A 22,177-nucleotide genomic window follows, 5' to 3' on the forward strand; every position below is an offset into this window, starting at 1 on the left:
AACCAAGAAGTTCCTCAGAAGTAAGGAGAGAGTCGGAACGTGGAAGTTGTGGGAACAAGAGGAAGCAGAGGCCGGGGGAGTGTGGCCAGGAGAACCTGGTCTGGCTTCAAGCTGCTCTTCCAACCACTTTCCCTCCCTGCCTGGTAACATCGGCCACTCAGTACACGGTGTTTTGGTCTTGTGGTCTTGTGTGCTTAAAAAGAAAACAGTGAATATATGGTAGTTTTTAAAAAAGAAAGAACAGACGTAAACAAGTTCTTCATCTAATGTTCTTGATCAAAAATATTCAGTAAAGACAATTTAAAGACAAAACAGAGTGAGATGATAACACAGCTCTTTGTTTTCTCATATTTAGATTATGATACCAAATATTTTATACATTCTGATTACTGAGCATCTACAATCAGCAAATATGAACTAATGAAGTGACAAGTCTAAAGTTATTAAGAAGTAGTATAATTTGAACCATTGATAGTAAGAGTTTTAAAATTTTAGTTTTTTGGGTTTGTTTTTGTTTTTCTGCAGTGCTGAGGATCAAATCTGGGGCCTAGATAGGCAAGTACTTTGCTGCTGAGTTACATCCCAGCCCTAAATTTTAGACATTTAACAAAATTACCTCTTTATAGGTCTGGGGATGTGCTGAATGATAGGCCACTTGCCTGGCATGTGTGAGGCCCTGGATTGGCTCTCAAATACTGAAAAAAAAAAAAAAAGTCACCTCTTTACAACTTTTTGTATTATAAAATCCCCTGGGGAGACACAGAAATGCTGCAACTGCAGACATTCTTTTTGCCCCCCACCCCTTCATCCATTTGGGTCTATTATTGTTTTAGACCTAGGGCACAGCCTGGGGTGGACAAAGAGGCTTTTAGATACTCTGTCTTTGTTGAGAGCACCATGAAGCTGGAGAGTCAGACAGCTACACAGTTAGGTCACCTGTATCACTTTAAGTGCCCAACCAAAAATATACTACATCCTAACTAATCAGATTGTAAGAAACCATTCTTCCAGAAATAAACTCATACATATTCTCTTTTCAGTGCAAGTGTAAGGCTAAAAGATGGTATGGAAATTGCCCATGGCAACACTAAAAACAAAACAAACACAACTGTCCTCATATACAACTCAACAGGCCCTGGGAAAGAGCCCTGTACGGTGGGAGGTTAATCCACGGAATTAGGTGGGGACAGTGGAGGCTGCCACACTGAGTGTTTTTATCTCTGGCTCTGACGCTTGAAGTTACAGCCTGGGCCAATGGAGAGCAGAGATGAAGCCTAAGGTGCATGTTCAAAGCCACTTGTCAAAGCTGGGGCCATGATAATAAGTATCAGGTCTGACACATGCAGTCGAACAGGGTCAGAGAATTAAGACAGACAAGTATGTGACTGGCAACTCCTGAGCCAGTGGCCTCACACAGCAGGACAGGAGGTAAATAAGGTGAGGACTTTGGGGGTTGGGAAGAGTAAGGAGAATCAATGATTAATTCTCACAAGGGGACTTCCCTTTATTCTCAGCACATATGTATGAAGGTGAGTCAAACCCAGTTATAATAAATCAGTATAGAAGAGACGGAAATAAGAATTGGACCTTCTGGAGATAAGGGTGTAGGCTCAATAGTAGAGTGCTCACCTAGCATGTGCAAGGTCCTGAGTTTGATCCTCAGCATGAAAAAAAAAAAAAAAAGGAAGGATAAAAGAAAGAATTGAACCTTCTTCTGAGGCATACACATACTATCATTTTACATTTAAACATTACAGTTAGGTCTAGATCTCCATAGTTCCACTGGAGGTGACAATATGTTTGATAAGTATTGGTTTTAATTTCCAAAAGACAGGAAAGGTGAAGCCACCTCCACAGATCCAACCAGGCCATATTTTTAAGATTCCAAACTACCAGGCAGAGAAGCCATGAAGAACAGGGGACTTTTGCTTTCTCTCAGGCTAGGCTATGTGTAAAATGATCAGGCCATTCACAGGCTCTTGTAAAAACTTCTGGCCACTCATGAGGTTGTATTACCTATGGTAAGGTCACAATCAAGATGCCCATGATATTCAATGTTCTCGCACAGTGAAAATTCTCACAAAAGAAGAGGGACAAGAATGGGCATTTTGTAATATATTGAGGTGCCCACGTGGTGTTTAAGTGGAGACCGGATGCTGGAGTCTAAGGCATCATAAAAGATCATTTCCTGTCCTGGATGAAAAGGTTCCTTCCAGCTCTGAGATTCTCCAATGTTGGAGAATCATCACTGAGAAATGGGGTGTAGAAAAGTGCCATGTCATGAGAGAAGCTGTACTTAAAGCCACATGTGATAAAGGAGTCCATCAAAAGAGACTGAATGCTGACAGTCCTTGTGGAGCCAAAGAGCAAAGAAAATGTAGTGGTTCCCATCTTTCTGCCATAATTACTCAATCCTTTAATGCCAAGACATGTTGTAGCTGTGGTCATGATCCTCAATCACTGGACTTGAGAGCAGGAGAAACAGAAGAGACTGTGTGGTTCCTAGGAGGGAGAACTGCATTCATGGATGCGTGTGGAAGGGTAAACGACTCCATTTTGCTCTGAAAGGAAAAGATGTTTTTGTTCAGATACACATATATTTCCTCACACTCAAAAATAAAGTATACAATGTTCAGCAAAACCTGAGAAGCAGGCATATTCAGTTTGTATAGCCTGCTTAGTTAAGATTCTCTTAGTACTTCATAAATTTCAACTCAAATTTATAAAGTCCACAAGATAAAAGACAGGGACTCAGTCTGCATCATTCCTGATAGAGGTATGTAATTGTTAACAAAAAAAAAATGTTTTTTCTTCAGCAACTTTCATTTATTGAGATTAGTGCTGAACTTTATTTATAAAGGAAATAGTAATGACCCACTAATTCTGAGTTGATTTTCTAGTAAAGGGGTTTGGTTGTACTAGGATCTACTAACATACTTTTGTACAGCAACTCCTAAATTGGGTTCAAGTTTGTGGCTATAAAGCAAAGCCAAGCTCTTGACCCACCTGGGTTCTAAGTCATGATCGAGGTTTGATCAAGATTGGCTGTGATCCACTGGAGCAACTAGTAAAACCAGAGGCAGCAAATGACCTTACGAGACGTGATAATCACTTTCATAGAAGAAGATGAACAAGAAAGGCCATTTTGTGATGTATCGAGGTGCCCTTCATGTGAATTTCGTTAGAGGCTGGATGACAGCAGGGATCAGGTCTGTCTTTTTTCATTGTCTCTCCCAGCTGCCAATACAGTTCCTTGAACACAGCAGGAATTTCATGCATACTCAAGGAATGAGTGTATTTTTTCCACAATGTCAAGGTCCTACATATCGCCTTTTCCTCCTTCCCCTTTTCCTTATCCCACATCCCATTTTTCAAAGGTATCCACTCTTACACATTTCATGTTTTGAAAAACAAATTTAGAAGGAAAAGGATTTTCATATGATTGGGAAAGAGAAATCACTGTCAAAGTCAAAACTACAAATGACTGTAGTTTTGAAACAAAGTGAAATGTTCCCACAGAAGTCAATGGTAATTATTAATAAGGATATGGCTTGGCAAAAGACAGATCAAGATCACCAGATCATTGACTTAGGAAAACAGACCACTCCCCTTGCAAGCGTTATTTATAGTGAGCATTCCCCTTTGTAGTGGAGAGTTACCCCAGGTCCTCTACAATCCCAGAACTAGGGCGGACCCATTTCTACACGGAGCTCAGAGTGGCAGATACAGAAAACAAAATCCTCAGGAGCTAAAGGCAAGAGACTATCTCCAGCTGCCTAGAATTCTTCCCTGCACCTCTCACCTCGGGGCCTTCTTCTCCAGGCCAGGAAGCCAACTCCAGCCAGGACAATGGTGAGGACAATGGCCCCAAAGACAGCTTTCATCACCAGAAGGATGGATTCCGATTCTGGAAGCAAGCAGATGAAGAAAATCCACAAGTGTCCTTTCCCTCCTGATAACTTCAGGGACTTTTGTCCCTGTACTCATCAGGAAATCCAACACTGTTTTTCTTCTTCTTCTTTTTTTACGATACTGGGGATTGTACAGTACAGTACAGGAGCACTCTACCACGGAGCTACATCCCCAGCCCTTTCTATTTTTCATTTCGAGACGGTCCCGCTAAGTTGCCGAGGCTGGCTTTGAACCTGTGACCCTCCTGCTCAACCTCTCAAGTTGCTGGGACTACAGGCATGCACCACTATGCCCAGCCCAACACTACTTTTCTTACTGTCATTTCTCATCATATGATGGCTAATAGACTATGTGTGTGTATTTTCTGGTGTTTAATTTTTTTAAAAGTTTTAATTTGTAATATAGTAAATAGCAATAGGTATGGTCCACATAAATAAAACTCTGGGGTCTGCAATGATTTGTAAGAGTAAAAAAGAGCTTTGGGACCAAACAGTGTGAGAACCACTGACTTGAAAGACCCATTCTAAAGCACACTGAGTTGGGTAGTGATCCACCCTCCCCTCCTTGACAGCTGGCATGGCTTCCTGCTCATCTTCTTTCCTCATTCTCACTCTCCAGATAGCCACCACCTAATCCTTACCCTGATGGCCCTGAAGAACCACGTGGAGGCCACAATGCTCCACGTGGCAGGAGTAAATGTCCCTGCTCTGTGGATCCAGTTCAACTGACACCCACGTCTGATAGGTTCCATCCCCGCTGGGAAGGATGTCTCCATAATCCACTTCTTGGACAAGTTCTTCCCCATTTTTCTTCCATATCATGGAAATTTCTGGAGGGTAAAATCCATGAGCTCTGCAGAAGAGAGTTGTAATCCCCGGAAAAAATTCTTTGCGACTTATTCTGACCAGTGGGGGCTCTAGGAGGAAAAACTACAGTTTAATAGAAATGTCTTGGATACTGAGCAAACAACATTAAAACTTGGCAACTAGGTTTTCCAAATAATTTTCTTCATTGCAGGAAACATCTAAAACCAGGAATGACCCAGAACCCAGGTTCATCAATAACAAAGTTAAATTATTGTATACTACTAGGGCGGTGTGCTAGGAAATGAAAAAGGTGGAGTTAAGCCATAGTCTGTCCACACAGCTTTGAGTATTTGGAAAATTATTGGGATTATTTACAGTTAACCTATGGAATACCTTTATGTATCAAGAAAAACTGAGCCATAATATGGGTAAGTGATTATTTCTGATAAATAATTCTGCGAGAGATTGGAGATTAGAACTCAGTATTCCTTGATCTCAATTCCGAATTTGATGGCAATGAATGACACAGCATCTCAGCTCAACTCTGGCTCCAAAATGCCTGTGTGCTCAGGTTGACACCTTGATGACTTATTATCAGATATAAACATATGTATTAGATTATGTCATAGTTGTGTTCCCAAAAGGGCTACAGAAACTCATATCTTAGAAGGGCTTTGGCAGTGACAACAAGGAATTGTCCATTTGTGACTTTGCTTTCTTGTAACTTCTTTTAATTTTCCAGATGGTTCTGTCCTTAACATTTCTGGCTGAAATGGGGTCATAGATCCATATAGAGACCACCCATACCAACTGGAAGACCTATTTGCTGCTCAACTTCAAAATTCACCTCCTCATTCACAACTTATTATCTGCCATTACTGATACAGGGAAGAGCCTTCACCTCAACAATGCCTTCCTTGTCTTTCCTGAGGCATGACATTTGGATGTAGAAAAAGGCTTTCAAACATTAGAAATAAAATATAAATGCCATCAGGAGGGAATTCTTATTGACAGTGCCTGTAAGAAATTAATCTGAAATCTTTTCCTAGGCACTGACCATATGGGTTGAGACCCCATTAGGACATTGATAGTAGACTGAGAGGAGGCTTGGAGTGGGAAGCAGTTCCTTGAGGCTGAACTTTCTACACCACCCAGGGCCCCCCTTGTTTCTCCAAGGAGCTCTTCATATCAGACAGAATCAACAGGGTTAGGATAAACCATCCCAATTCATAGCAACTGCATTCAGGCTTCCCCACCTTTTCCACAGTGTAGCAGGCCTGGCAAGTGAAGGTTCTCTGTGTTTGTAGTCAAAGGCTAAGAAGGTCACAGATCAAGGTCAGGAAGTATCCCACATTGCCCCTCTTCCTACTGCCTAGGCTCAGCAGAAAATATCTTAGTGATGAAGCATCCTGTATAACCCCAAGGTGGCCACAGATGTCAACCACATCCTAAGCTGTCAGACAGTCTTCAGTCAGGCAACAATAACAACATTGAGTATGTGAACAGAGCTCCACAGCTTACAAAGTGTTTCATATACATTATTCCATACCAGTTTCTGTGAGGTAGGCAGAATTATGCTTTTTATTTTACTCAAAATTATTGCTTTGTAGGTCTGGCATCAATTAGCCTCATCCCTTTTCTGACATTATGAACCGCTAAACAACAATGTATTTTGGAAGTTGATTGCACCCTCCTCCAGCAAGTACCAAACTAAATTCCCTCCCCAGCATCGTCTAAACTACAGGGCTGGTCAGTTTCTCTTTGCTGGTTCTGACCCGGCCCCTGCCCAGTGCACCAGGGGCCTCTAAGTGCTCCTTTGATTTGTCTGTCTATTTATTTAAGTAGCTAATGCTGAGAGAGAGTGGCCCGTTCTTCTGAAATGGTGAAGCCATGGGGATATGAGCTGTGCACTGGCTGCCCCACCTCCGTGGAGAAGGCCATTCATCGGTTCTGACTCCTCAGGTCCCCACACGGGCCTGATTCCTGCCTTCGGATAGCTTCCCTCTTTGAGCCACTTTGAATAAGTTTGTCACTCAGCTTACGAAGGGGAGAGTCAAAGTCAAACTCCCCTCGTCCACCTCTAAGACCTGTGCTTTTAGACAGAAGCACTGATTCCTAACTGTGGCCTAGACACTCCTCCTTGGGACTCCAGGAAAGTCCCTCCACTGGAGATGACTCCTGTGGGAGTGAGTGCATCGCGTCTAAGAGTTTCCTGCAGCACCGTTCTGATGCGATTTACCTTGAATAAGCTCATACATGAAAAATTCTGTATTAACTAGAAGCCAGCCGATGGAATTACAGCATTCATCTGCCAGCGAAGCAAAGACCTTCAGTTTGTCTTCTTCATAAACCCAGATATTTTTACTCAGAATGGGATTGTCGGAGCCCTTAGCTCTTGAACAATTTGTAAAAATCATCCCACCTCCGAAAGTATCTTCCGACTTATCCGTGACAGGAGATGGAAAGATTTGCCTCACTGGATCCCCCAAGTCAAGGTGTCCTTGGAGGTACTCCAGTCTGTCATGACAAATGGAACTGCTAAATTTTGTCAAGCTGCTGCTAAAAAAAATAACCAGGGAAAGTTATCCGAGGGAGTTCCAAATCTCAACAGTGCAGCTCTGGTGACGGATCTCAGCACAGGGTGAATGTCACCTACACAGGAAGAAGTTATATATAAAACCGATTTTGCTGGGAATTCTCTCTTGTTACCTGTTCTTAGCAGGGTATCTTTGCCGTACTCTAGGAATCTCTTTAGCCAGGCAATGCATTCTTCTTCCAGCCAATTCTTTTGATATTGTAACTCATGCTGATTGGCTTCCCATGCCCGTTTGGTGACGTGAGCCACATTATCTACTGCCATCCAGGACAGGGTGTCTTTATTGAAGACGATGAAATCCTGTCCGTCATATGCATATTGGAGAAATCCCATGGTGCTTCCATCCTCCAGCAATTCACAGCCAATCATTCTCTGGTAAGTGTGAAGCCCTGGACACAGAAGCATGAAAGGGCAGGCGCAGGGCAGAGGGGGCTCTTAGGTGACATGACCGGGGCATGGCTGGAAGCATCCTCTGCTGTAGTTTATGGGACCCCACAGGCCTGCAAGACACTGCTGGGTCTTCAGGAGGTTGCTGTTACATAAGCCCACCCATCAACAGATATTTGGGGAATACCTACTGCATGCCCAAGCAATGTGATAACTCTTGCCCTGGAAAGTTAGCCTGTCTCGGGAGCGATTAATTGATAAACTTTGTGGCTATTATGAGTGCAGTGGAGGAGAAAGAGGTGCAGGAGCCAGAAATATCCCCTGGAAAGTTAATGTAGTCAGTCGTGCATAAGCAAGCACATGGCTGAGCCTGGCCACCAGGAAATGAGACCCAGTGGGCAAATTTAGAAGGGAGACACACATCAGAAGGCGAGATGGCAATGAGATGGGGATAGGGGGGTCAGATGACAAAAGGTTGCTGGGGAAGAGAAGGACAATTTGGAAGGTGCATAGGACAGATGGTAGGCATTGAACTCCATCAAGCAGATTTGCCAAAAGCCATGGAGAATGCAAGTCAGCGAATGCTCACATTGGCCACCGTCAGCCCAGGCACTCTGCTAGAAAGGGACCACGAGGGAGCTCGTTCATCCCCTCGCAGACACACCTGAGTGATTGTAGTGCCTCTGCAGGCGCCTCAGCTCCACCTTGAACATCTGCTGCCAGCCCCTGAGCAGCTGAGTGTACCTCTCCCAATGATCGGGCGCCAGGTTCTCCGCCATCCACGGGGCCCGCGGCTCCTTCTGCCGAGTGACACTGTCATATGTGGTGATAGGGTGGGAGTCCACATACCCAACTGAGATAAATTCAGGAACCCCGTGGCCAGGATCCGAAACGCCCAGGCGAAAGTATCTCAGAGAGTGTGTTCCTGGGCAGGAGGCAAGGAAGGGAGACAGTGAGAGTCCCAGATGACGCGAAGCCACACTGTACGTTTCAATGACTCCCCACCGGGGCTCCGCACTCAGTAGCGCTGTGACTTATGGGCCCCAGATGCTATTTCCTCTTACAGAATTCTAGAACTCTGGGAATTATACCTGGAAAGCCTTTTAGGGCTCTAGCCATGACTTGGGAACTTTTCATGTCTGAATCTTAAGGTGAAGTTGTTTATTTTTTAAATCTTTATTTTATTTATTTTTATGTGGTGCTGAGGATCGAACCCAGGGCCTCACACATGCTAGGTGAGCGCTCTACCACTGAGCCACCACCCCAGCCCCCAGGGTGAAGTTTTTTAAGTAACCAAACTTGTAAGCAAAGTATAACATGCTGCTCTAGCCTTGGGGGGAAAGGCCCCAAACCACTCATTGGGGTTCCCAGGGCTGCGCTTGAGGGAGCTCCGAGAAGATCAGAAAACCATGATACCCCAATTCCCTCGTTTTACCAACCAAGCCCCAGGTGGATAGACAAGGACCCCCCACTCCACACACACGCACGCACACAGACACACACACACACACACACACACACTCACTCACACTCACACATCAGGTCAGGCAGAGTGAAAACCTCCATAAGGACTTAGGCCTTCTGAGGGGGAAAACAAAAATTTAAAACAATGTGCTTTTCCTGGTTTTATACCAAACCACCCTTATTATCCACTTTCTTATTTTTTTTTTCTAGTTTTTCTTCTGGATAAATATCACTATAAGGATTGCAATTATGAGTAAGGGCTAAAAGTCAACTGAAATGAAGCAAGGGTTTGGTCTCTGTCACTCCCACTGACCTCAGCTCAGGGTCTAGTGGAGTCAGACAAGGTGGCTTCAAAGTGGCACGGTACCTGCTGGCCTGCAACCTCAGGGGAGACTTTCCAGAGAAGTCAAGTCTTAAGGGATATTTTGGGACAGGTAGGAGGTGAGCAGGCAAAGGGACAGGGAGGGGACCGGAGGGAGAGCAGTGGGAGCAGGGGAAGCCATGCGTGTAGCCAGCAAGTCTGAGAGCTGTGCTCTGGGAACCAGATAGCCTCGGACAGCTGTGCACAGCATCACAGAGGGGACTGGGACGATGACACCTGGGAGGTATGCAGAGCCCAGGCTGAGAAGGCCAAGGCCCTCCGTGCTGTGCCATGCCAAAGAGCCGGCAGACAGAAGGCACGTGGCTCTGCTTGCTGTTGTCAGGAAACACCCACCTCAGCCTTTCCTCTTGCTACCTCCTGCCATTCTGCCCCATCTAAGTCCTTCCCAGAGCCGGGCACAGTGGCACACACCTGTAATCCCAGTGACTAGGGAGACTGAAGCAGGAGGTACAAGAGTTCAAAGCCAGCCTCAGCAACTTAGTGAGGCCCTAAGCAACTCAGCAAGACCCTGTCTCAAAATAAAAAATAAAAAGGGCTGGGTGGGGCTGAGGCTGTAGCTTTACTATTTAAAGCACTTACCTCGCAGATGTGAGGTACTGGGTTCAATCCTCAGCACCACATAAAAATAAATAAAGATACTGTGTGTTCATCTACAGCTAAATAAATATATTTTTTTAAAGGGCTGGGGATATGGCTCAGTGGTTAAGTACCCCTGGGTTAATCCCTGATACCAAAAAAAAAAAAAAAAAAAGTGAAATAAAATAAATAAATCCTTCCCAGGCATCAAAACCCATCTCCAAAGACACTCTTGGAACCAGCTCTGACAATTACATGGCTAAGTGGAAAGGATAATGGAGGTCCACATGCCCAGAGATCCATATATGTAAGAAGAATAAATCAAGCAAACTGTTAAATACGTCCTATACTCTGACATTTAGGAATAGCTCTCCATATGACCCTGACGGACAAATCCAAATTTTAAAATCTCAGATTTTGTGAAGTTCTAGACCTGAATGCAGTGACACAGACAGAGAAAGCTGACCTGTGTCCTTTAGCCCCTGGCCCTCGACCTGGGACCCACCTCCTTCTCTTCCCACTTCTGGGCCTGTGCACATGTTTAAATACCCCTGAACTCCCGCTCAGGCTCTGTCCACAATGCAGCCTTCTGGTCACCCCTCAGGTCCAGCAGGGCCTCACAAGCAGCACACTCCACCCTTCAGGCGATGGACAAGTGAGGAGGCCACACAGCCCTGAGTGACCTGACGGGAACTCTAGGTTCTGGGTGCACGGAGTGTGGCTGGAGAGAGGGGCACAGATGGGGGGGTAGCAGCTCCCCGCAGCCTGTGTCCGATGGCTGCACTAGACACCACTTCCCCAGAGTCTTTCCAGATTGCTCAACCCCAACTTGCCAGCTGCTTTGGGAACTCACTCGGGTCTTCTGATGGGGTCTTCCTCATGCAGAGAACCTGCTCCCAAAGTCAGCCTCCTAGTCCCCAGGCTAAAGACACCTAACAATGCTCATTCCTTCTTCTTCATTTATAAGCACATAGTTAAGAAAAAAAATTCAGACTTTTAAAAAATCAGCTCCCAAAATGGTTGGGTTCGTTTCTATGGGAGCAATTTGGTTTTTAATTTTGTTTTCTCTCAACTGCCTGCTATAGTCTGGATCTGACATGTTCCCAAAAGGCCCCTGCATTAAAGGGTTGGTCCCCAGTATGTCTTTAAGAGGTGGGGTCTAGTGGGAGGTCTTAGGTCATTGGGGGCACGTCCTTGAAGGAGATGTTGGGACACCTGACACAATAAATCTTTTATCTTTATAAATTGATTACCTAAGGCTTTTGTCATAGTGAAGGAAAGCTGACCAACACTCTGTTTATGAAAGAATTTATAATGTGCATATCAAGTCTGAGCACCAACAAACCACAGGCAAGAGCACCTTTACCTAGATTGGGGATGCTCCTTCCCGGGGTCCTTCTGCCTGATTGTGCCAGTTCTATAAAGGCAGTCTCTCTCTCTCTCTCTCTCTCTCTCTCTCTCTCTCTCTCAGCTATTCGAGCTGGAATGGGCAATTGGTAGCTATTTGGTGGACCAAATTGCTTGATCTCCCTCCCCAAAGGCCTCAATCCTGCAAGTCAGCAGCAGTTCTGAGCAAGATGGAAGCTGGTCTTCCCCGAGGCTTGGGTAGCATAAGAGCTCCAGTGACCCTTTGTACTGTTTGACCTCTTACTTCCCCCTTTCTCCTCCTGTGGTGGATGGAGCTGGGGTTGGGAGGGAAGACAGCAGAAACCTCTAGGCTCTCACATAAAAATGTTGGCTCTTAAAGAACCAGAGCCAGAGATTGAAGCAGAAGCATGAGTTCTATCACAGAACCAACAGTTACCGTAGTCGGCTTCTATGCTGCTTACCTTTGCTTATCTGATACCTACTTCTCTATCCTAAGGCACTTAAGAACTGGGACTTAGCTCTTTTCCTTTGCATTTCCTGCAAGGTCTAGTGCAAGGAGCTTGGCACAAAGTAGGAAGCTGGTAAATACTTGGAGGATCAAATTGTCGGTGAAGCACTTGATTTTTCTGCCTTGGAATAATGAAGTATGCAAAAATGAATATGGATCTATTTATCCTGGAACTTACAGTTTCAAAATACTTTTCATTCAAGGGAAGCCTGGCACACAGGGAACAGTCAAAATCCAGATTACATCTGATCTAGAATCTGCCAAGGGTGGATATGCTGGGGCCTGCTACTGCTTTTGAACAGCTCTGTTTCTCCATATCGGGAAAGGGTCTGTGGTTATTCTGGAGGTGCGACTGTTCCAAGTTGGAGGCCAAAGGGAGAACAAGTCATGAGCATTAGCTCTACACTTTCTTAACATCCATTTATACATTCAGTGAGTGCCTGGCAACTCTTCTAGCTCTGAGCAACACAAGAGCTAGAAAATGTCAGCCTGCCTAGAGTCTACACTCTGGTGGGTGGAAGAGAAGAAAGACAGACAATATAACTGAAAGAAAGATAGATTCATATATATATCATATATATATATATATATATATATATATATATATATATATATATATATATAGAGNATTCATATATATATCATATATATATATATATATATATATATATATATATATATATATATATATATAGAGAGAGAGAGAGAGAGAGAGAGAGAGAGAGAATGGGCAACACAATTTGAGACAGGAAGTTCTCCTCAAAAGGTGACTTCTGAGCATGCCCTCAGGGAATGAGGAAGGCTGCCTGGTATCTCTGGAAACAGCAGTCCAGGCAGGAGGGGCCATCAAAGGACCTGAGGAAAGAGCAACCTGGCCTGTTCTGGGATCAGGAAGAAAGCTATGGTTAAAGCTGAGACATTGAAGGGGAAAGAAAGAGGAAGGAATCATTTCCACAGTTATTCATAAGAAAAACCTTCATGGAAAGCAGATTCCAGGGAAAGAATGGAGAAAGGAGAAGGAAGAAAGAAGAAAAAAGTTTTTAAAAGCTGTGTTACCAAGCTCAGTTGGACTGTTGTAGAACTTCTCCTGGACTCTGGAATTCCCATAATGATATCTGGGTCTACATTCCTGGTAGATGCCAATAAGCAAAAAGAAGTACTAACAACTTGGGGCATTATTTTCATGATGGGAAGATTTATTCTAGGTCTCCTAACTTCTTCTCCCAATACAATATTTACAATTTAAATAATTTTACTATGTTAGTCAGCTTTCCATTACTATAACAAAATACCTGAGATAACTTATAAAGAGAAAAAGGTTTAATTGGGTCACAGTTTGGGAGGTTTTGGTCCATGGCATATTATGCTGTTGTTTTGGGCCTGTGAGGAGGCATTGTATCATGGAAGGAGTTCCTAAAGAAAACCTGCTTTCATCAACAGCCAAGGAACAAAAAGTGAGGAAAGGGCTGGGGTCCCACAATCCCCTTTTGGGGGGATGTCCTCAATGATATGAAGACCTCCCACTAGATCCAAGCTCTTAAAAGTTCCTCTGTCTTCCACTAGCACTGGAGACCAAATCTTTAACAAATGGATGTTGGGGGAGACATTCAGGATCCAAACTATAGCACTTAGTTTCTTCTTTTTTTATGTATATTTATTTAATTTTTTAGTTGACACAATACCTTTACTTATTTATTTTTATGTGGTGCTAAGGATTGAACCCAGGGCCTCACGTGTGCTAGGCGAGTGCTCTACGGCTGAACCACAACCCCGCCCACACTTAGTTTCTTATAAAAATATAAATTCATAAATGTTTGCATGATGTAGAATTAAACGAGGTAGATAGAAGTAAGTTCACTACACCAACCTTTTTCAGCCCCAATCTCCTGGTTTGGGAGCAGTTGTTCTCCACCAGCCAGCCTTGACTTCAAAGGCTGCTCAGCCCCTAAAGGCTGGATTCCATCTGCCTGGCTGCCCGTCCATCTCTCTCAGGCAACCTGTGTGACGCCGCTCTAGGACATCACAGTCATGGGCCCTGTTACCATCTGGTGGCGCCACAGGTACAAGTCACACTTGCTCTTAGTTTGACTTCCAAAATGTTTGCCGTGCTGTGATGTCAGTTGACAGATGTGAAGTCAGCAACTCAGAGCAGAAAAGATAGGGGTAAGTCCATGGTACCCTCTCTCTCCCTGTATGTTAGACCTTGTGATAATTGACATCCTACTAGGACACGTTGCCCGGATGTTCAAGTTTCTAACATCACTATTAAGGTTGAATCACTTGAAAAGATTAATATGACCCCACAGAAATGGCAATTTCATACAATTAGGTCTAATCTTCTGATTTTCTCTTCTTGATCAGATACTTAGGAAATTGGGTTTATCGCTCCCTTTTCATGAGCATATTATTAGCATCAGCCTACTTATGGGCTAACATCTCTGATTTAGTTTGATCTTCCATCCATCCAGCCAAGCCGCTTCTCAAAGGGCATTTGCTGCCCTGTCCCGTTAGCCTCTGATAGACATTGCTAGAGAGGCCAACCAGCACAACCAAACAGCTCCCACACCAGGTGAGACTCCAATTTATACTCCTAAATTATGTCCCTTGAATTTGTAAATTAGCCAATTGGGCCATTTTTACAAATATCTGTGCCAAAATCACTGGATTATAAGATAACTGATTATGTGTTATCGGGTATTTGTCCCCAGGGGCAATTTACATTTATTGACTATCTACCAGGTGAGGCGTGTGAAAACAAATCAGATACCAGCTCTTTCCTCCAGGAATTCGTGGTGTTGTTGGGGAACTAAACGTATAACATAAATAAATGCAATGCACTAAAACACACAGCACAGACAGGTACCTTGGAGTGCTCCCACGGCTCAGATGGCAGAGACCCTGCTCTCCTATGACCACAGGGAAATGCTCCCAGGAGGAGGTGGCAGATCAGGTGGCCTTCAATGAGTCACCAAGGGCAGCCGCATCTTAATCATAACCATCAGAACTCTATGCATTTATTGAGCAAGTACCATGTGTCAGGTAGCATTCCAGACCCTCGATGAGCAGGGGTTGTACTGACTCTTTACCATAACCTTCTGAGGTTAAGACTCCATTCCACAGATGGAGAATATGTGCAGAGAGATTCAGTAAATTGCCCAAGATCATCCTCAGAGTCCATAAATGAAGGAACAGGAAATCACCAGCTGATCTCTCTACCTTAGGCCGCCTAACCCTCATCAGAGGAGGGGTGTTTCCCCAACCCAGCCTCCTTCGGGTTTCTGTCCCTGAAGCATCAACTGCTCTCTCCCGCCTCCTGGTGTCAAGGAGGACTCACTGTCTCTGATCTCCCAGTCCCTGGGGCCCAGGCTCCAGGCTTTCCTGTAGGTGGCCGAGAGTCCTGACTCAATTTATTTGTTCTCCCTCCCAAGTAGACCGATGCCTTAATAAGGTCAAAATGATTATGATTCCTGGGAACTATGCTGGAATTTCAGGCATCGCGGGAATGAGGGGGAGAAGTGGAAGGCGATATTTTTAGTTAAGAGAACCTCTGGACACTTCTCGAGTAATGCAGCCATGTGGATGGCTCTCCATGCAGCAGGAACTGCCAGTCCCCTCTCCTAACAACTTGTCTAATGACAGGAATTTAATGGGATGCTATAAGTGCTAAATGTGACAGCTTGGCTTCTTAGTTACTCTTTGGAGGCCACTGTTGTTGGTTTGGTCTTTATTTTTTTTAGAACTGGGGAGCAAACCCAGGGCCTCCGGTGCTCTATCACTACTGAATTACACCCCCAGCTCTTCTGTGTTTTTATTTTGAGACAGAGTCTCACTTAGTTGCCCAGGCTGGCCTTGAACTCACGATCTTCCTGCTCCAGCCTCCCAGGAACTGCGGTTACAGGAGTGCTCCCCGACGCCTGGCCAGCGGCTACTCTTTTGAAGGTTACCAGCACATCATTTTATTATTTTCTGAATTTCTGGGAAGCCCAGGTCTAGCTGCTAAGGACACAGCAATGAACAAATCAAAGTCCCAGCCCTCTGAGCTAATTTCTACAAAGGATATTGGAAATATACAAATATAGAATATAAGGTCAGGCGGTGATAAAAACTCGATAGAAAATAAAGCAGTCAAGAGAGTGTGGGGAAGGTTGATAGCTTAGATAGAAGGACCGGGAGAGGCCTCTCTGAGCAGGTAATATCCGAGCAGATATGTGCATAGAATGAAGGAGGGAGCCATGCAAGAGGAACCTTCCAGACAGCACAGTAAGCCAAGTCCTTGAGGAAGGTGTGTGCTTTGCACATTGGGGGGACATTGTGGGGCCCCGTAGAGCTTTGGAGAATAAATGAATGAGCTCTGGTGGTTTTTTCTGTACCCTCTGGGTATGATGATGACCATACATCTCCTATTTCCCAAAAGAATCCCAATTTTATGAACCTTATGCTTTTTAAGTGATCCATTGAAGTTGTAACAGAACGTGATTTGTTGGGTATGCTCTTGAAAAGTTTTCCCTAATAAATATAAATTCAGGTGTCAGAAAGAATGCACGTTGTAATCTGTCTCACTTTAGGCTTCATAAGAGAGAAGTGTTTAAAGAGTTGTATGTTTGACCTTTCATCTGGGTTCCCTCCTCCAGTTCTTGGCAATCCCCTGGAATAAGAGGATTGAGGTCAAGTGAGAATAAATAGATATTTCAACTAGTGAAAAGGAAAAATCTGTGAATTAGTCAAATTTCTCAGATTTAGATAGATTCAATTTCAACCAAGAAGAGGGCCTTAGGGGAGTGAAGTATTGTCTTGGAGACATTTCTATTGCATGTACCTTGGCAACAGCTCCATGGAAACAGACTGAAGTCTAATAAAGTGTATAGCAAATGCCCATATTTTCTCATGTTAACTCTTTGAACTCAAGGTCATTTCTAAGCAGATAATCTGCAAGCCTGTCTTCTGACTCTAGCCCAGTTGGCAGCTTAGGGGGCTTCTCCATTATCGGTCCTCGTATCTGAAGGACTCCATCATTCGTGAAATGCATGGACATAGTAGATTAACACATCCATAAATTTTTGAGTAATATCAAGAGGCCGATGTTGGTTATGTCAAGATGAAACACACAAACCACATATGGCTACACAAGAGAAATCTTGTACATGTCCCCAGCCTGATTATGTCCACCCACATTGCCACCAGTTCCCAGTTTCACACAGGCTGAAAAAAACAACAAGATGAATTTTAAAAGCATGAAATACCCTTTTCGGTGGGAGGGGAGTACTGGGGATTGAACTGAGGGGCACTCAGCCACTGAGCCACATCCCCAGCCCTATTTTGTATTTTATTTAGAGACAGTTTCACTGAGTATCTTAGTGCCTCGCTTTTGCTGAGGCTGGCTTTGAACTCGAGATCCTCCAGCCTCAGCCTCCCGAACCACTAGGATTACAGGCATGCACCACCATGCCTGGTTGAAATAGCTTTTTAAAATACCAATTCTGCAAACACAGCAAACCACTGGTTTGAATTTGCAGTCATTATTGCTGCCCAAACTATCTACTGCTCATAGTCAGATAATTTCAATTTCTTAGGGTCTATTTTTTTTAACATAAATTCACTCTGGAAGCATTTATGAAGTACCTACTGGACATTAGGTAGGGCCAGGGGAATAAGAGAAAAGTGAGGCTCTCTCTCGCTGCTTTAAGGACAGCCTCACAAGGGAGAGTTTAGAAATAGAAAAATCATAGAACTGGGAACAGGAGCTAGGAAAACATAAAGCAAGAAATGGTCACCCGAAGGCTGTGGAGTTGCTAAGAGTAACACTGAAGTGATAGTGGAGTTATTTTGACCCTTCCTGGAGTTGTGACCCCACACGCTGTGGTATCTCCTCCTTGTGTTTCCTGTCTATCACGGTATAGTAGCATTTATCCAGGGCCAGCAGTAGACACAAATGTCAGGTGGACCAAGTCCCTTCTCGTAACCCCATGTCTCTCCCTGTTAATAACACTTAAGGCTCAGGAATGTTCAGCCAGGGCCCTGGCAGGAAATGGCCTTTACCCCAGACAGATCCCACCCAGGGTCCTTAATGAAGGGACACCTTGCATAGGTAGGGGCAAGGCTAGGGAACAAACAAGGATGCGGGGCACCCAGAGGTTAGCAGCAATGGGAAGCCATTATCACCTCTGGAGTTGAAGAAATCAGAACAGCAAACAGAGTTACCTCAGCCCAGTGGGAGTGAGAACCCTTAAGAAGGGCTATTTCAGGCCAACTGCACTGGGGAGGGACCCGGCTACAGCCAGAGGCGGTGCAGAAGGGAAGGTGTGAGAAAGACGTATCTCGCCCTCCCTTTCTTTCCTCCCACTCTCTGGTCTCTCGTCTCTGAGTCTTGCACTGGGTGACCCTCCCCACCCCGAAATCAGCTGTAAGAGAGCCTGGGTGACCATGCAGTCTGTAGCCATGGGCCTCGGGGACACAGCAGGACAGGGAAGAAAGGAATCCAAGGAGTCAAAAGGAGACTAAGCAGCACAAAGGGACCTCCCCCACCCTTCATCACTCATTTATTTCAATTCCCTTTCCACCAAGTACCCGAGGGCCACGTATTCACATCCAGGGGCACCATAGTATTTGGGGAAAGCTCTGGACTGAAAGAAGACCTGCCTACAATTCAGACTGCTCACTACGTAAGTTTAGTCCATCTCTCCAGGCCTGCAGAAAAAAACAAGACCTTTTTTCCTCCCTTTGGCTAAGTTGCCCAGGTCGTCCTTGAACTTGTGAGTCCTTCTGCCTCAGCCTCCCAAGTAGCTGGGAGGCAGGCACCACGGCACCAGGCCCTTATCTTTAAATGGGGAATATTTTCTTAGAGTACCAAAAGGACACACGAGAACATTGGAGTGGATAATAAGTTTAAGGAACATTGTTCTATGTTATTGGAGAGTTCCTTGAGGAGTGAACGTAGGTAATGTATCAACTTCTTAATTTCTAGAAATATTACCCTTTAACTCCCCTCTCCCTTCCTCTTCCCATCTTCTGCCTCTTACCCTTATCCCCAATGTTTCCCATTTCTGACTTAAATGACAAGATTTCCTGGGTTACATTTTCACAGAAGCAGAGACTGTCTATCTTATTCGCTGTCATATCCTACTGCGTGCCTAGCACACAGTAGGCCATCAATCAGTATTTGTAGAGGTCATACACAGATGACTTGAAAGAGCTCCTTCCTGACATGTTCATCAGTCATCAGCTGGGGTAGGGCCACGTCTGAGTTCCGGCTCCCCTTCCGCCTCCCTCCCCCGGAAGTACCCCCCTCAGCCTGGAGAGTGGTTGCTTAGGGCAGAGGAAGGCTGGTGCTTCCTGTCCCCCAAGGGCCTCTCCTGCACTGGGGGCAACAGAAGGCTTCTGTTTCCCAGTGACATGAGCCCCCTAAACAATGAAAACCTCTTCCTACTATCGATTAGTGGATTAAAGTTTCTTACGTCCAGTAAACAAGCCCAGAGCCTGGTTTTTATCTGTCTTGGATCTCTAGTTACAGGCAGGGCTTGTGGTGAGGACAAAAAACAATACCTGTGGACAATGGGTCCTGTCCACTGTCCAGTGCCCCTGGAACACAACTGCAACCCCGTGAGATTTGCTAAGTTAGAGAAGAGGAGAAACAAAGTTAAGGGCAAGGATGTGAGCAGAAAAGAAAGGACGCAGCTCCCAGGAAAGGGAGGAGGAAGCTACCAGGAAGGTCTTTCCAGAATGGCTGCCAACCCCTCAGAAGGTGGTGACCTCAAAACCCTAAAACGTTTGCCAGACAACTGTCCAGCTCATCCACTGCCCCTTCAAGTCCTGAGTGAAATGCACCCACGTTTCTGCCCCTGGTTTCATTTTTCACCACAAGTTTTAGGAAGCAAAGCTGTTGTTCCTTGCCCCTCTCAGAGGACTTGGGTACTCACGGGCATGACTGAGCTTCACCATGAACACAGTGATTAGAGGTACCAGGAGCACCATCAGCCCCCAGCAAAGTCCTTTGCTTTCCGATTGATTCGGGTCCCTGTTGATCTTTTTGAGAACCTAAACTGCAGCCTGTGTTGAGTAATTTAGCAACAGGGGCAGGACACAGGGTCCTCTTCCAATAACAACAGGGGAAAACACAGAGCATCATCAGCTGCTAGGTAGAATAGAGGCAGGCAAGTCAATGCATTAACTTTTAACCCTTTGTGTGTTTGAGACGCTGCTCCTGTGGCAAGCCGGTCTTCACCTTCTTCCCAACTTTTAAATATTTATTAAGCCCAGGTTTGCCCAAGGCCTAGGAAACAAAGGCTAATAATACATGGTTACTCAGGGAGCTCAAGTTGCTGCCTTTGCCACTTCCCTGGAGTTTAAATTGTACCAATGAGAAAGTCACAAGTTCCCAGAGTTTGGGACTCCTTCTCTAACTGCCTGCAATGCTATAGTCCATATGTCTGAGAAAGCATGTGCCACTCAAAGTGTTCTGTAGTTTTTAGCTTAAGGCTGTGTTCCCTTATGCTGTTGTACCGGGCACAGTAGGCCCCAGAAATCCTTTTTGAAAAGGGCAAGAAAAAGGCCTTAGAGAAGACTCCTAAGGGCGGCCACTCAGCTTGCTCCATCAGCCACCCCCAAGATCAAGCTATGACTACACTGTCATCAGGAGCACATGACAAGTCGGAAAACAACAGCTGTAGCTTGTCCAAGAAGCTGGGGGACAGGCCCAGACTGGAAAGAGGAAGTAGAGGTGAATGGGAGGGAAGAATGGAGGCAAGGCCATGAGGCAGGCCAGACTCGAGCTAGGGCTCGGGGACCTGGGTTTGCATCCCAGATCTTGAATTTGGGGCAGTATCCCAAATTGCTTGGTGTCTTCAACTTGAAAAGCAAATCCCAGCATGTATTTCACAGGATGGTTCTGTTTGCAATGTACTTGAGAAGTAGTGGAACCGCACACAGCAGATCCCTTCTGCAGGCTGAGTGATGCACTGCCCCAAAGATGTTCCCACCCTAGTCCCAGAACCTGTGAATGTGCTCCCTTACATGGCAAAAGGGACTTTGCAGATGTGATTAAATTAAGGATCTTGGGATGGGGAGATTAACCTGGATTATCTGGGGGTCCTGGTGTAACCACAAGGGAGGGAGGCAAGAGGGTCAGTCAGAGATATGTGAGGATGGAAGCAGAGGTTGGAGGGATGCCAGTACTGAAACGGGGGCATGAACCAAGCAATGCAGCCGGCCTGCAGAACTGGACATCACAAGGAAAAGATTCTCCCCAGGAGCCTCAGTGGGAATGCAGCCGCCAACACTTCGATTTTAGCCTGTAAGATGCAGCTGCAGAACTCTGGCTTCCAGAACTGTAAAAGAGTAAATGTGGGGTTGGGGGTGTGGCTCAGGAGTAGAGCTCCTGAGTGTGAGGCACTGGGTTTGATCCTCAGCACCACATAAAAAAATAAACAAATAAAATAATGTTTTGTTTTGTTTTTTTAAAAAAAGAGTAAATGTGTTGTTTTAGGTCACTACTTTGTGTGATTTTTTTTTTTTTATAGCAGTAAGAGGAAACTAGAGTCTTCCTTTTTCCAAAAGACAAAAAGAAACCATAATAATGAAATTAACATTTGGCATCCTCTAACTACCCCCTTGCACTTCCCCTCCATCAGTATTTCTGTCTTCCTTTGTGCCTCCCTCACACATATGGGCACCCATGTGCCCCTTTGAGAGACCTCCAGATGTCTCTCCATAGGGCTGGAGTTCTATGCAAGTCTATTTTCCCTTTCAATTTCTGTTACTATCTTGTTCCCCCAAATGCATGTGTACTATTTAAAAGGAGATATGGGCCCTGGGGACGTAACTCAGTGGTACAGCACTTGTCTAGCATGCATGCAGCCCAGGGTTCAGTCCCCAGTATTGTAAAAATAAATAAATAAATAAATAAAAATAAAAGAAAGAAAAAGGTATGGTGATTATGTCTTTCATTTAGTCATTTTATTCTAATTTCTAATTAATAAATTAAATCTGGAAAATACACCAAAAAAATCAGAGTAGAGTCAGTCGCTCAGATAAATCCATTGTTTGTATGTTTTAGTGTGTGTCTTTTCAGTGCTTTTGCTGTGAATATATAGGTATGTATATATGCACAAATTTTGGAGTTCATTATTCCCAAAGAGGGGTTTCAAATAATAATACTATTTTGTAAATTCTTTTTCAAATTGATA

At 44.7% G+C, this 22,177-nt stretch overlaps 1 protein-coding gene across 2 annotated transcripts; it reads right to left on the reverse strand.

Moving 5' to 3' along the window:
* Positions 1 to 255: 255 nt before the first annotated feature.
* LOC107147326 (major histocompatibility complex class I-related gene protein) lies at positions 256 to 20,075 on the reverse strand. Of its 2 annotated transcripts, XM_015491736.2 has the most exons (6): positions 19,913 to 20,072; positions 8,366 to 8,626; positions 7,428 to 7,703; positions 4,553 to 4,828; positions 3,803 to 3,907; positions 256 to 2,561 (listed from the first exon to the last, which is right to left on the reverse strand). In XM_015491736.2, exons 1-6 carry the CDS (start codon positions 19,965 to 19,967, stop codon positions 2,503 to 2,505), a joined length of 1,032 nt encoding a protein of 343 aa, XP_015347222.1. In that variant the 5' UTR covers positions 19,968 to 20,072; the 3' UTR covers positions 256 to 2,502. The 2 variants fall into 2 exon arrangements, 1 of the variants encoding a protein (XP_015347222.1); XR_007349979.1 differs by lacking the exons at positions 256 to 2,561; positions 3,803 to 3,907 and adding an exon at positions 7,141 to 7,235 and having other exon boundaries at positions 4,733 to 4,828; positions 19,913 to 20,075.
* Between the last annotated feature and the right edge of the window lie 2,102 nt (positions 20,076 to 22,177).

Source organism: Marmota marmota, unplaced genomic scaffold (genome assembly GCF_001458135.2).
Source record: "Marmota marmota marmota unplaced genomic scaffold, marMar, whole genome shotgun sequence".
In the NCBI taxonomy this organism is placed as follows: domain Eukaryota; kingdom Metazoa; phylum Chordata; class Mammalia; order Rodentia; family Sciuridae; genus Marmota; species Marmota marmota.